General features: G+C 37.7%; 1 protein-coding gene across 1 annotated transcript in view; it reads right to left on the bottom strand.

The window, feature by feature from the left end:
* LOC144956201 (filamin-B-like) overlaps positions 1 to 15000 on the bottom strand; it is an 86095-nt gene that overhangs the window by 62300 nt on the left and 8795 nt on the right. The window contains exons 4-12 of the mRNA XM_078886638.1: positions 10283 to 10478; positions 9775 to 9840; positions 9152 to 9365; positions 8068 to 8179; positions 7099 to 7307; positions 6063 to 6233; positions 3728 to 3859; positions 2263 to 2395; positions 891 to 1022 (exon numbers count right to left, since the gene is read on the bottom strand). Of these exons, the coding sequence (XP_078742764.1) occupies positions 891 to 1022; positions 2263 to 2395; positions 3728 to 3859; positions 6063 to 6233; positions 7099 to 7307; positions 8068 to 8179; positions 9152 to 9365; positions 9775 to 9840; positions 10283 to 10478 (1365 nt within the window). The remainder of the gene's footprint in view (positions 1 to 890; positions 1023 to 2262; positions 2396 to 3727; positions 3860 to 6062; positions 6234 to 7098; positions 7308 to 8067; positions 8180 to 9151; positions 9366 to 9774; positions 9841 to 10282; positions 10479 to 15000) is intronic.

A 15000-nucleotide genomic window follows, 5' to 3' on the forward strand; every position in this document is an offset into this window, starting at 1 on the left:
GCGACTGACCTATAAATAGATAAATATGGACATTTATATAGAGCTTGAGTCGAAAGAGAGGCAATGTGTGTTAAGTGCCTTACCGAAGGGCACAACATCGGGACCAGAAAATTGTCCACGATCACTGTAGCCCATCAGTCCACTGACCACGCCTTTAATCGCTTGACTTTAGTGACAAGACCAGATATCGCACCGCTGAAACCGTTGAAAGCAAAGCCCCACGATATAGCTCTGTCGGACGCCTGCCTTAGAGATCTTCCGATCACGGACACTGTATGTGATAATTAGATTCAATAGTCTGATGTCACGTCGCCCAGCAACGGCGGCCATCGAGGTTCTAAACAAAGAAAATTGGTACTTTTTATTTTTCATGCTGGCTCGAACTTTTCATATGTCTTGTGATCAGAATATATAAAATTCAAAACAAGATCATATTTATAATGTTTTTCTCCTCTGGATACACTGTTATGCTCGTCGGAGAAATATTTCATAAGGGCGCCCGCCATTCATTGTTCCGATAGTTTAGAGCCAGTTACTAAGTTACCATGCATCATTACGAGGGAAGTGACGTTACGACTGTAGAAACGTATTACTTAATCAGTTAAATAACTGTCGTACTCTCGAAAAACACTTATTAAAAAATTTGGCCAGAAAACTTGTCCTACAAATATCGATCTATTTAAATGGCCCTCCTCTTGGGAAAAACTCTCAAACCTGGAACCTCGCGAGGTGGGACGTATGAGTTTTTTCCCCAAGATGAAGGTCATTTAAATCGATCGATATTTGAAGGACGAGTTTTCTGGCCAAATTTCTAAATACGTGTTTATTCCAGAGTACGACAGTTAACTGGTTAGTATGTAATAGATTATAGCTTATTTAATTATACATACCTTTACACACGGCCTGATGACCCGATACCACGGTATCAGGACCAGACAACTTGGCCTTTGAAGGGTCGAAGGTCATAAAGGTTACAGGGGTCAAGGCTTGTCCATCCAAAGAAACCCTCACAAACCACTGTCCTGGTTGTAAAAAAAACCCAAAGAATAAATTCAAACAGAACATCTGCATAGTACTAGTACATTTTCAATGTTATACTAATCCTCCCCATAAATAGTAACGGGTAATGATATCAAGTTTACAATAACAGCATGTTACGTAAACTGTAAAAGAGTACTTGCGGGGCACTGCTGGAGACACAAGGAGGAGATTGCAAGCAGTCTTGTGCTATGGATGGGAACCACCTGAGAGAACCAGAAACAGAGGCAGGCAGAATAAAGCACACATTGACTGTCTGCTAGATGACACAGGAATGGACAACACCCGGGAGCTGCGTACACTTTTGGAGGACAGGACAGAATGGCGAAGACTTGTGGCTCATGTTGGGCGCCCCAAGGGGCGGCCTAAGTAAGTAAGTAAAAGAGTACTGTAAAAGAACTCTCTCAGCCAGGCAGAGGGCGCCGAATCAGTTGGATCTGGCCTTTTCCATGCCCTATATTTTATACCATGAATCTTTTACCATCTGGGAGGTTTTGTCAGATTAAATGTAGAACTAACAAGTATAAATCAACGTTCGTACCTTCAACAATAAAAATGTTGAATCTTTCATATGGTACAATAAAACCAAGGATCGATGCGTTGACTGATTGACTGATTAATTTATTTAATGTTAGATTAATTGACCAATTGATAATGATGATAATATTTGGTGTTGAATTGCCACAATTGTAACGAATTGAAAATGAAATGAATATGTTTATGTTGTGTATATCGCACGGGTGAAAGAAAGAAAGAGAGAGAGAGAGAGAGAGAGAGAGAGAGAGAGAGAGAGAGAGAGAGAGATAGATAGATAGATAGATAGATAGAGGGAGAGAGAGAGAAATAAGTAGGAGTGAAATATCTGTTCAATGTTATAGTTATCATATAACGTTATAACAAGTATAACTAAATGACAAATTGCCATATTTATGGACAATAAAGATTATTATTATTATTATTATTATTATTATTATTATTATTATTATTATTATTATTATTATTATTATTATTATTATTATTATTATTATATTATTATTATTATTATTATTATTATTATTATTATTTATTATTATTATTATTATTATTATTATTATTATTATTAATTATAATTATTATCATTATTATTATCATTATTATTATTATTATTATAATTATTATTTGTCATCGTTATTGATATAAGTGCCGCCCCACACTCTTTTTTTCTGAACGTTACTAGTTACTTACCAACATATTGAGGTTTGAACTTAGACAAAAACGTGTTGTCCTTCTCTACCGCCACTGCTAAGGTCTCTTTCCTTTTCATTTCATCATTGGTAGCTGTTAAATTTGGTACGCCGCACTTAAATGGCGACATAACCTGGGAAGGAAAAATAACTTGAGCGTTTAATAATAATAATAATAATAATAATAATAATAATAATAATAATAATAATAATAATAATAATAATAATAATAATAATATATCTTTATTGTCCCCAAATAAGTGGCAATTTGTCATTTGGTTACACATTTATAACAATACAATATTGACATAGACACACTCACACAAGATGCACACTAGTAACATAGTAGTTATCGTAAAAAAAAAAACCCCGGCATCAACAACAACACCATCATCATCATCATCATCATCATCATCATCATCACCTTTATAAGGCGCAATATACACTAAAGCAATGCGCTCGAGGCGATTGACAGGGGATCCCTAACTAACAGTAACGGTTAACATTCAGAATGAAACATGACGCCTGATAGGCGATATTACGGTTTTTCGAACAGAGACAACGCTGTTAACGGCCATGTAGGACTCATTTTACACCTGAGAAGGGTGAGTTTATGTGAGTTAAGAGCATTTTCTAATGACGCAACTTTGCACTTCTCAGAGCAAAGGGGGTGGGGGGGGGGGGGGGGGACGACTCGAACCAAGTTCCACGTGGCCTCTGAAAGAATAAAAGAAGCAGTGTGAGGTGTGAAGAGTATTAAGGCAAAGTGAAGTCGTGAAAATACGCCATAATAATTATATATTTATAATATATATATATATATATATTATATAATATATATATATATATATATATATATATATATATATATATATATATATATATATATATAAATTATAAAAACAAAAACCATGAAATAATAGTGCTCAACTTTAGGATAAAAGGAGCTATTTATAAACATTTAAAATGAATATATATATATATATATATATATATATATATATATATATATATATATATATATATATATATATATTATATTGTATATATATATATATATATATATATATATATAATATTATTATATATATATATATATAATCCCCCAAAAATGAGCTTCTATTTAGCGCAATATCCACTAAAGGTGGTCAAAGCGCTTTACAAAAGGGTCCTAGCCAAAAGAAACATGTAACATGTGTACGAGACATGACATGACGCCTTTTGGACAGAGACAATGCTGTTAACCGTCAGGTATTCATTTTACACCTGAGTACGGTGAGCGAATGTGAGTAAGGGGCCTTTTCCCAAGGATTCAACTATGCGCCGCTCAGGACCGTCCGATCCGACGGAGAGTGTCATACCACTAGACCACATAGCCACACAATAATATATATTATGATAATATTATAAAGAACAATAATTATTCATTTAAAAAATAGACAATACATGATATAACTTATCAGTACCTTTATTTCCACCTCTTGACCAACTGTACAGGTTTCTGGATAGCATGTGACCTTGACCTTGGTGTAATCGTGACTGACCTTGAATATGAAGGGACTTCCGGTAATTTCTACATCGTCGTAGTGTATAAATACCTGAAAGAAATAATATTATATTATGTAATTACGGTCTCTCTTGAGTATTTGTACAGATAGTATGCGCTTGGCTACGAAGCTCACAACATTGCCATCCGGAAGTATAACGGACCAAAGCACAAAACTCTGTGCAACCTTGAACGTTTATTGTCCGGTTAATACAGTTTAGTGAGAATTACTCATAAACGTAGATGGCAAAAAACAATAACAAAGACACGAGTGACGTCAACGTCATTTTATCTATCTATCTATCTATATATATATATATATATATATATATATATATATATATATGTGTGTGTGTGTGTGTGTGTGTGGTGTGTGAGAGGAAGAAAGGAGAGAAGAGAGAGAAAGAGAGAGAGAGAGAAGAAGAAGAGAGAGAGAGAGAGAAGAGAGAGAGACAGAGAGAGAGAGAGAGAGAGAGACAGAGAGAGAGAGAGAGAGAGAGAGAGAGAGAGAGAGAGAGAGAGAGAGAGGGGACAAACAACACCTTATCGGGTTTTGCCTTAACGGGTATGTACACATTCCATACTCTTTGGTGCACGAATCTCACTTTAAATTGGATTCAATAGTCTGATGTCACGTCGCCCAGCAACGGCAGCCGTAGTGGTTCTAAACAAAGAAATTCGGTACTTTTTATTCTTCATGCTGGCTTGAACTTGTGATCAGAATGTGTAAAAGTCAAAACATGATCAGATTTATAATGTTTTTTTCCCTCTGATTACGCTTTATGCTCGTCGGAGAAATATTTTATAAGGGCGTCCGCCATTTTTCTGATAGTTTAGAACCAGTTACTAAGTTACCATGCGTCATTACGAGGGAAGTGACGTTACGACTGTTGAAGCGTATTACATACTTTGCTTCACAAGAAGACTCAAGACGAATTCTATGAAACACTGAATCTGTTGGTAAAAGTAGTTAAAATTCGTCCTTTAGGGCCATAAAGCCCATGACCAGAGGAGGCATGTAAAATCATCATCTTTTCCCCAAAATAATAAGTGGCCGAGTGGTTCAGGCATTGCACTGTGACCCGGAAGGAGCCGGGTTCGAGCCCCGCTTCAGGCACTTTCGTTTTATTTTCCTTGAGCAAGATTATTAACCCCTAATTTGCTCACTTGGACAACATGGATGATTCCTGTTGACATCAGACATCTTGTTTGATGAGTCGTCTATATTCCTTCGTGGAATGCCTAGGCGACGATATCTTATGAAAAGGCATAATTTAATTTAAATAAAAAATCATCTTTTTTCCATTAACTCACTTTGCGCCGTCTACACAGCGGAATTCGAACCCGGTACTCACGGGTCACAAGCTCAGTTATATTCCACTATAAACTGCCGTAGTCTGGAGAACAATTTTTAAAAACGTATCTAAAATTTTGGCCACAAAACTCGTCCTTTAAAAATTACCCTTTTCTTCTTCTAGTCAGCTGATCCTGCGTAGGACGTCGCTTCCCGAACTTTCTTGCGAAACAGATTACGGTTTTCCGCCAGTCTGCTTGCTTGAGTTGTTGTCATTCCCAGCCATTCACATATATATTGTTCCCAGCTTCTTGTTGGTCTACCTCTTCCTCTCTTGCCGTCTACCTTTCTCTACAGAATGTGCTTTTCTAATGATTCTTGGCGAGTCGTATGGCCACAATAGTTCAGTTTCAATTTCTTTACAGTTTGAAGAAGAATTGGTGATTTTATTCCGATCCTTCTCAGGACTTCTTTGTTTGTTTACCCTCATCCTGCCAAAAACTCTCAAAATTGGGACTTCCGTCCCAGGTTTGAGAGTCTTTGACAAGATGATGGTCATATTAATCTATCATCGATATAATATCATTTAAAGGATGAATTGTCTGGCCAAACTTTTAAATAGATAGTCCGTATTTTACCCATAATAGTACGTCAGTAAGCTACAAACTCTCACACTAAAATATTTGTGAAAAATTGAGCTTTATATAGCGTAATATCCACTAAATGTGCTCAAAGCGCTTTACAAGGGGCCCCTGGTCAACAGCAACATTTAACATGTAGGACGGGAAATGACACCTTTAAGCGATATTACAATTTTTCGGACAAAGACAACGCTGTTAACGGCCAGGTTCTTATTTTACACCTGAGTACGGTGAGAGAATGTGAGTAAAGAGCCTTTTCCAAGGACTCAAATATGCACCGAACGAGTGTCATACCACAAGACCACATAGCCGCACATTACCTTGTATTCACCGGGCTGCGTTGGCAGGAAGTCACACTTGGCCACCCTTTGTGACCAGACCAGGTCGTGAGAGATGGGCACGTGATCTCCTGATCCTGCCGTCTGCACAACAACGACCTTCACCTTGTCTTCAGTCACGTCCATGTCGGCTTGGGAAATGGAAACAGTCATCTGTTGTAAATGTAAAGCAAACAATTTGTTTAAATCAGTGGTTTTGAAAATGAGAAAATTATGTGAGCGAAACGGACCTATTATACTTTCAACTTATTCTCTCCCAGTCAAGGACTGCGGCCAGGGCCAGGACAAAACCACTTTATATCATTCCAAGACAAAAACGGAAAACACCTCAGAAAACAGATAAAGGGGGAATAGAAGACACAGCAGGTGACCTCTGGTCCACCTTGTCAGCTTAAATAAGTGACCCCTTGAGAGAGAGAGAGAGAGAGAGAGAGAGAGAGAGAGAGAGAGATAGAAAGAAAGAGAGAGAGAGAGAGAGAGAGAGAGAGAGAGAGAGACCCTTGTTCCTTAACATTAAAGTATACCCTTACAATTTCTAATTCTGATGATTGATTTTATACTCAATTTTCTTCATTGGGTTCACTCCAACAAAATACTATTTTGCAACCCTATGCGGAGTAAATTGACAGTAGAAATAAGGCAACGACGTATGCTGGTATGTTTCATATAATGTGTGCGGCTATGTGATCGAGTTAGCTGCACATAAATAAACATAGGCCAAAAATATAAATGATATTCCCTTTCTCATCTTGCATAGAGGATTATACCGTAGCCATCGTTATCTTATAGCCTGACACTGACCAAAAAATGACGTCAAAATGCCAGTCTTTGGCCACAAAAGAAAACAAATCGTGAGTTATATTCAATAGTCCAACCAATGGTCCCACTTGTTTCCATGAGCACTACTAACGACAACTCACTAGACGGTGCAAAAAAAACAAATAATGACGTCAAAACGCCAGTCTTTTTAGATTTCAGTGTCAGGCTATAACTTAACGATGGCTACGATTATACATACCTCCTCATTCACCAGATTGCCAGCACCCGTGGAGTTGGTGTCCTTAGAGAGGATGTCCACAGAAAGTTTGTCAGCTTTGCCTTTCCTAGGCGTAACCCTTTGTAGCTTGCTGAGATACGCCATCATGGCGAGGTGGTCGATGCTGGCATCGGTCAATTCTGAAGCTGTCATGATGGGAGGAACACCCAATCTCTCGGCCCCGTCCAAAGCTGGTAGGGGGATTAGAAAGGAATACAGAGAATGAATAACGACGTCCACAATAATCTATGTGTACATAATAACAGATCTGATAACCTACCGCATTTATGGGCTTGATTTAACATTGTTGTAATGGACAATATTTTGCGTTGGTTTGAGAATATTTCTATTATAGCTGATGAGCCCACAACAATTTGGGTGATCAGATCTGCAATTGAGTACACTTTAGTTCTGTAAAGGACAGGTGAACTATTCCACACACTAAAAATGCTCTACGCTGAGAGGCAATTTTAAAAAACTGACTTCTTGTGTTTGAAAATAACAACAAAGAGTCCATAACAATTCGGGTTATCAGGCCTGCAAATTAGTATACGTGGGGTGCTCCTGGTTATTTTTCGTTCTTTTTTTTTCATTTCTTTTTTTTTTTTTAAATTGGGGGGGGGGGGGGTATTATAATATCCTTTCTCCCACACATTTCGATGCAATGTGTTTGTTTAAAAAATCTAATGCTTCATATTCAGGTGGAGAGAAATTGTGATTTAGGCCATTTGGAATGTTCCTCTTGAAATGTAGGAGTTGGCAAAATCAGGAATCGGTTTTAACAGCGATTTAAGGCTGGTCCCACCCCCACAGTCATATTGAGGTTCCATACAAATAGTATTTTTTTTCTAAAAGAGTTCCTCAAATTTACGATATTCAGGACACTAACTGATTGGACGGAGAATGCGTATTAATTTAACATTACCTTTTGCCTGACTAAGCGTATCCTACCTTTTTGACAGTTTCCAATGTGATCATTTCTGTCCAAGCGTGGAAATCCTGGAATTTCTCCTCCCAGAGATTGTACCAAACAACACAGATGGTATCCGTCATTCCAATCCGTCTAATGGGAGAGGTCAATAAGGAAATGTGGCGATAAAGGCCCTTCGTCAGTAAAACAATGACGTTGTTACTACTACTACTACTACTACTACTACTACTACTACTACTGCTACTACTACTACTATTACTTTTACTACTACTCCTGCTGTTACAACTACTTCTACTACTACTACTACTACCACTACTACTACTACTACTACTACTACTACTACTACTACTACTACTACTACTACTTATATTACTACCACCACCACCACCACCACCACTACTACTACTACTACTACTACTACTACTACTACTACTACTACTACTACTACTACTACTACTACTACTACTACTACTACTACTACTACTACTTATATTACTACCACCACCACCACCACCACCACCACCACCAATACTACTACTACTACTACTACTACTACTACTACTACTACTACTACTACTACTACTACTACTTATATTACTACCACCACCACCACCACCACCACCACTACTACTACTACTACTATTACTACTACTACTACTACTACTACTACTACTACTACTACTACTACTACTACTACTACTACTACTACTACTACTACCACCACCACCATTGTAGTGAAATGGAAATCAGAAGTCGAGAAGTAACACCTTCCTCTGTTCCGGTTCAAAACTGCTTGGAAGTGTGTAACCAGTCCTGCGGAGGACTAACAATCAATAGGTTACTGAGTCATTTTAGAAATAGAATGTATAGGCCGATTCTTAAGTTTGCGGGACGTAAAAGAGCGAGGATGGATGATCTTTATATCGGCTAGAAAATAAGATTCCATCATTCTGAAACCAGAAGATCATTAAGTTACAAATGGTTTGTGTCCAGTCTTCCGGAACAGTGGTGTTGTACACTTCCAATGAGATTGGAACCAGTATTTTTTACATCACATTTATTTTTGTTCCCTATTATTGTTTGATGAAGAGATAGTAATCTTACTGTTAAATTGCTGATATTGACCGTTTTCAGTTGCCGACACGCCCAGTTTAGCACGCTGTAATAGCCAGGGGAATTCTTTTTGATGAAGTAAGAGAGGTAGGTCATGGCCGATAACTCGTCCAGGTTCTCACTGGCAAAGTCTTCAGGGGTTATCACCCTTGGAATTCCAAGTTGGTCTTTGGCGAGTGTCATGGCACGCCGACAGTTATCGACCCTGTGGAAGGCAAACAACACAGAATGTGGGGCGGGAAAATGGAGATACCTACATAGGTACTCAATGAGAAGGAATATATGACCCCCCGTGTGTAAACGGTACTTAATCGAGTTGGTTTAGATTAATAATAAATATACTAGAAATTGGATTTATAGTCTAATAATATACAAGACGTGGGTTAAACCTGTTTATTGGCATTAGTTACTAAACCTGACCCCCCCCCCCCCTTCTCTCTCTCTTTCTCTCTCTCTCTCTCTCTCTCTCTCTCTCTCTCTCTCTCTCTCTCTCTCTCTCTCTCTCTCTCTCTCTCTCTCTCTCTCTCTCTACTATCTCTTTTTTCTTCTTTCATTCTTATAGTTATAAAAATGTATAGAAAATGTATGAATATCACTGACATGGACATATTTACCTGTTTTCTGGTCTCAAAGACTTCCAATTCGTGGCTATCCCAGGCTTGCAATACTCCAGAAGGGCACTGAGGAATTGGGAGTTGAATTCACAAATTATCGATTGTTACTATTATTATTTCAATTATTATTATCACTATTATTATTATTATCATCATCATCATCATCATCATTATTATTATTATTATTATTATCATCATCATCATCATCATCATCATCATCATCATCATCATCATTATTATTATTATTATTATTATTATTATTATCATTATTATCATTATTATTATTATTATGAACAGAAGAAGAAGAAAAAGAAGAAGAAGAAGAAGAAAGAAGAAGAAAGAAGAAGAAGAAGAAGAAGAAGAAGAAGAAGAAAGAAAGAAAGAAGAAGAGAAGAAAAAGAATGACAACAACAACAACGACATAATTACTACCATCACCATCACCACCACCAACAACAAAACACCATCAACAACAGTACAACAACAACACCAACAACATCATACTTACTGCAAGGCGATTCCATCCTGCCAAGACGTGGTAAAGTTACTGACAACCAAATCAGGCATGGTGTTCTGGAACCACAGCAGCATCAACTTCTTGGGTGGTGCCTTAGTCTTGCTGGAGCTGATCTGGTACCGTAAGATGAGGTGCCATAACAACCCAAGAACCAGCTTAAGGTTCCCACCCACAATATCATCAGGACCTGAGAGATAATTGGTTTTGTCTAGTAATCCTTCATAGCCATTAGACCCCATAGAGCCGTAGTCTATCCCTGTTTCTAAAAGGTTAATCGAACAATAGCAATTGCTTGCTACCTTATTGACAGGACGCTGATTTATTGCAAAGTACTTCCCTCCAGATTTAAAAGACCCCCCCCCCCAATACCCAATCTTTCAGAGCCTTGGGCCAATGGAGCCGTAGTCTATCCCGGTTTCTGTAGCGTAAAATGTGCAATAGCAATTGCTTGCTACACTTTTGATAGAAAGCTAGTCTATAACAAGGTACTTTCCGCCAGATCTAAAAGATCCAACTACCCAATCACTGCTGGGTGGACATGGTTGTGGGGGGGGGGGAGTCTGAAAAATAATTAGACTTCATCTGGGATCGATCTCTGTCCCTTTGCTTGTGAATCGAGTGCTTTACCTAATGAGTTATCGAAATCCCTTGTTTTCTCCGATGTTGGGGTAATTTATTTCGGCGCCTAAGAGCTTATGGAGGAAAAGTTTTAATATGTGCTGCTTTGTGCCTTGCTTGTGGTATGCACCTGGGGTGTGATCTGTGGGTCCCGGGTTTAGTCCCTTGGTGGCATCCTTTAGGAAAAGGCTCTTTACTAACATTTTTTTTAAAACCGTACTCAGATGCAAAATGACAAGGTAGCAGGTGTTATGATGTGTCCTAGATACACGTTGGCTAGGGATCCTTTGTGAAGCGATTTGAGCACATTTAGTAGATATTGCTTCATATGAACGCTCCAAGATTTGTTCGTTTGTTTGTTTGAGTTTGTTGGGGGGGGGGGTTGTTTGTTTGTTTGTTTTTTGTTTGATTGGGGTTTTTTTTTTGTTTTTTTGTTTTTTTTTTTTTTTTGGTTTTTTTTTTGTTTTTGTTTTTTGTGTTGTTTTTTTTTTTTACATCAGCTTTTCTATACAAGTTCACAGTGATTTATCCTACCATTGATGACTGATAACAAAGATTGTCATGGTGATGGGTCTGATCGTAGCCACCGTTAACTAAAAGCCTGACAATATTATTATCCACTAGGACTTATAGTTTGACGTCATTTTTTTAGGTTTGTGCAGCTCAGCGTCAAGTGAGTTGTCGTTAGTGGTGCTCAAGGCGGAAGCAAATGATTCCATTGGTTGAACGGTTGAAAACAACCCAAGATTTGCTTTCTTTTGCGGCCAAAGACTTGTCTTTTGGCGTCATTTTTTGGTCAGGCTATAGATAGTTCGAAGATGACGTCAGTCAGGTCTTTGTTATTGTATTTTGCCATCCGCGTTTATGAGTAATGCTCACTGAACTGTATTAACCTGACTATAAACGTTCATGGATACACACAGTTTTGTGTGTTGGTCTGCTATACTTCCGGATAGCAATGTTATGAGCTTCTTAGCCAAGCGCATATTATCTATTAGCAAACGATGACTGCGGTCTGATAAGGGCATTGAGTGGATTTTTCAATAAAGTGAATGATATTGACGTCTCTCATCAATTTGTTATTGTTTTTAAACCGCCAGTTGGGCAATTAGATCTCATTATATTCTCTCAATCAGACTATGAGCGTTTCACTTAAAACTAGAGCATTTATATAGAGCAATATCCACTAAACGTGCTCAAAGCGCTTCACAAAGGTTCCCTAGCCAACAGCAACACTTAACATGCAGGGCAAGACATGACGCTTGTTAAGCGATATTTCTATACATTTAATATTTCCGACATAGACAAAGCCGTAAACTCGAATTTCCGGGTTTGAGAATTTTTGCCAAGATGAGTGTCATTTAAATCAATCGATATTTGAGGGACGAATTTTCTGGCCAAATTTTTAATCAGGAGTTTTTCCAGAGCACGGCAGTTAACGGGTTAATAATATTCATTCATTTTCCTCAATTAATCCTCTTCTTACCAGCCATTTTCAGGATTTTCCCCAAAACGTCACACCCAACACTAACACAAAAATATATTTTTTATCACTCAAACATAATAGCAGTAAGTTCTAGCGATAAATAATTTCTCTAGTAAAACGTGCTCTACAACACACTGTTCATTTTCTTTAAATTTTATGATGTACAAGAGAAATTTGGATAAGAAAAATGTTGGTTGTATCGTAACGAATGTGACGATTTTCCTGTAGTTGGTAAGGAGAGGGTTAAGTATAAGGACAATGAACCCTTCTGAGGATAATTTTTTTTTTTTTAAGTTAACTTTAGCGAATGAATTTTTATCTCGTAAAAATTACGATTTAGTTTAAATTCTCAAGTAGGCATGTCAGTACTGGTAGGACGCGGTGGGTAACAATGAACGATCTGGACAAGTGTGAATGGGAAGGTGCCAGACAAAGCAAGAAAGAAAAATACAAGAAAAAAAAAACATCCCAAAAAAAATCAGTCGAGCTCGACTGGGATCGAACCTCAGACCTTCTGATTACTGGTTGGACGTGCTACCATTACACATATAACAATTAACGTATCGTTGTACAGCGCTAACCCCAAACATGCAACTTCCATCATACAGGATCGATATTCCAATAATCAACCAAAAGGAATTTTTAATAGAATCGATACCCCGTGTCTCGCACTTGATTGAATTTCAGATATCAAAGAGTTCGTTATATTTTGTTGTTATTTTTATTTTTATGTCCCTTAATCAACGTGTACTTAATTGCTGTTTTTGTTTTTGTTTTTAAGGGTTTTACGGCGCTTGCAACACATTTAGGTTATATCAGCGCCAGTAAAAAGGAAGAAAATAGGATATTAAAAAGTTCTAGAATTACAATTAAAGCACCCAAGAAAAAGTAAGACATGGGGGAACTGAGAACAAACAGGGATCAGATGTAGATTCCAAGAGAATACCACCAATGTACTTAGTTTGAGACCACCTATAAGTCTCATCCGGACACAAGCACAAAATCCAACAAAGAGGAATACACTCAAATGCTTACATTATACATTCAAAATAACAAACATGATTATACATAACAGAGAGATGATTTACAAGGAAAAAAATATCATCTCCCAAAATAATAACTATGCATTTGACTGTTTCCCTCCCAGCTAGGGCTCCGGCCAGGGCCAGGACAAAACCAAGTAATCTCATCGAAGACAAATACAGAAAGCATGTTGGAAAACAGATATAAGGGGATAGAAGACACAGTATGTACCCCCCTGCCCACTATGGGAGGTCAGGAACCGCACCTAGGTACTTAATTGCGCTAAATAATAATGGAAATACTCTCAACCCGACGTAAAATATTGTCCATTACAAAAATTATTAAATCAGGCCCATAATTGATTCTGTGTGCATTTATTTATTTATTTATTTATTTATTTATTTATTTGTTTGTTTATGTAATTATTTGGTTTGTTCATTTATTTACTTATTTATGAAGTATTTCATAATTTATTGATTTATTCTTTGATTGCTATATTTATCAATTCCTTCGTTCATTCATTCATTCATTCATTCATTCATTCATTCATTCATTTATTCATTCATTCATTCATTTTTAAAAATGTTATTATTTCCTTAAAAATGTGACATTTTCAGAACTCGTGAGACATCAACTTCACATCAGATTTAATCGTATGAGTGCCTACAGCTGTTTTTGATAAAGGGGTATGGTAATGCATACAACACAAACAAGCTACGTGTAAACTACACGTTATGAACCGAAAACTTGATGATGTTATGTTTTGTCTTAAAGGCTTTAACGGCGATTGTGACACAATTAAATTGACCTAAATTGAGCTTTTATAAAGCGCAATATCCATTAAACGTGCTCAAAGCGCAATATCCATTAAACATGCTCAAAGCGCTATACAATGGTCCCTGGCCAACAGCAACACTAAACATACGGGACGTGACATGAAGCCTGTTAGGCGATATTACAGCTTTTATTATTTGGACAGAGACAGCGCTGTTAACGGCCAGGTACTCATTTTACACCTGAGTACGGTGAGAGAATGTGAGTAAAGAGCCTTTTCCAGGGATTCAACTATGCGCCGAGCGAGGCTCGAACCCAGGACCTTCCGATCCGAAAGCGAGTGTCTTACCACACGACCACATAACCGCAAGTTCGATTTGTTTACATGACAGAATGACTCCACTATAACAAAGAAAGTATTGGACTGGAACCCTCAGGGCAGAAGATCAAGGGAAAGGCCAGGAGGAACATGGAGAAGAATTATAGAAACTGATATACAGAGAAGTGATAAGACATGGAATGAGATTTTTTTTAAAGTTAGCTCAGGATAGAGAAGGATGGAAACTGTTTGTCTGTGGCCTATACCCTGACCCAGAATGAAAAAGGCAATGATGATGATGATTTCCTTTTAATAAAAATGTAATTTCTTGTGCAGCGTGGCACAGCTGTACGGTCTTTGCCTCCCTATACTGGAAGCACACAAATCAAGGTCGATACACGATTACCTCACTTTGTCGTCTTCGGCAAATTACTTCGTCAGAGCTCACTTTAAGACTCTGCACGAAATTACCCCCGAAGACAAATTTCT

The sequence above is a fragment of the Berghia stephanieae genome, chromosome 10 (assembly GCF_034508935.2).
Source record: "Berghia stephanieae isolate SIO BIC M18660-M18661 chromosome 10, UCSD_Bste_1.3, whole genome shotgun sequence".
NCBI classification, from domain to species: domain Eukaryota; kingdom Metazoa; phylum Mollusca; class Gastropoda; order Nudibranchia; family Aeolidiidae; genus Berghia; species Berghia stephanieae.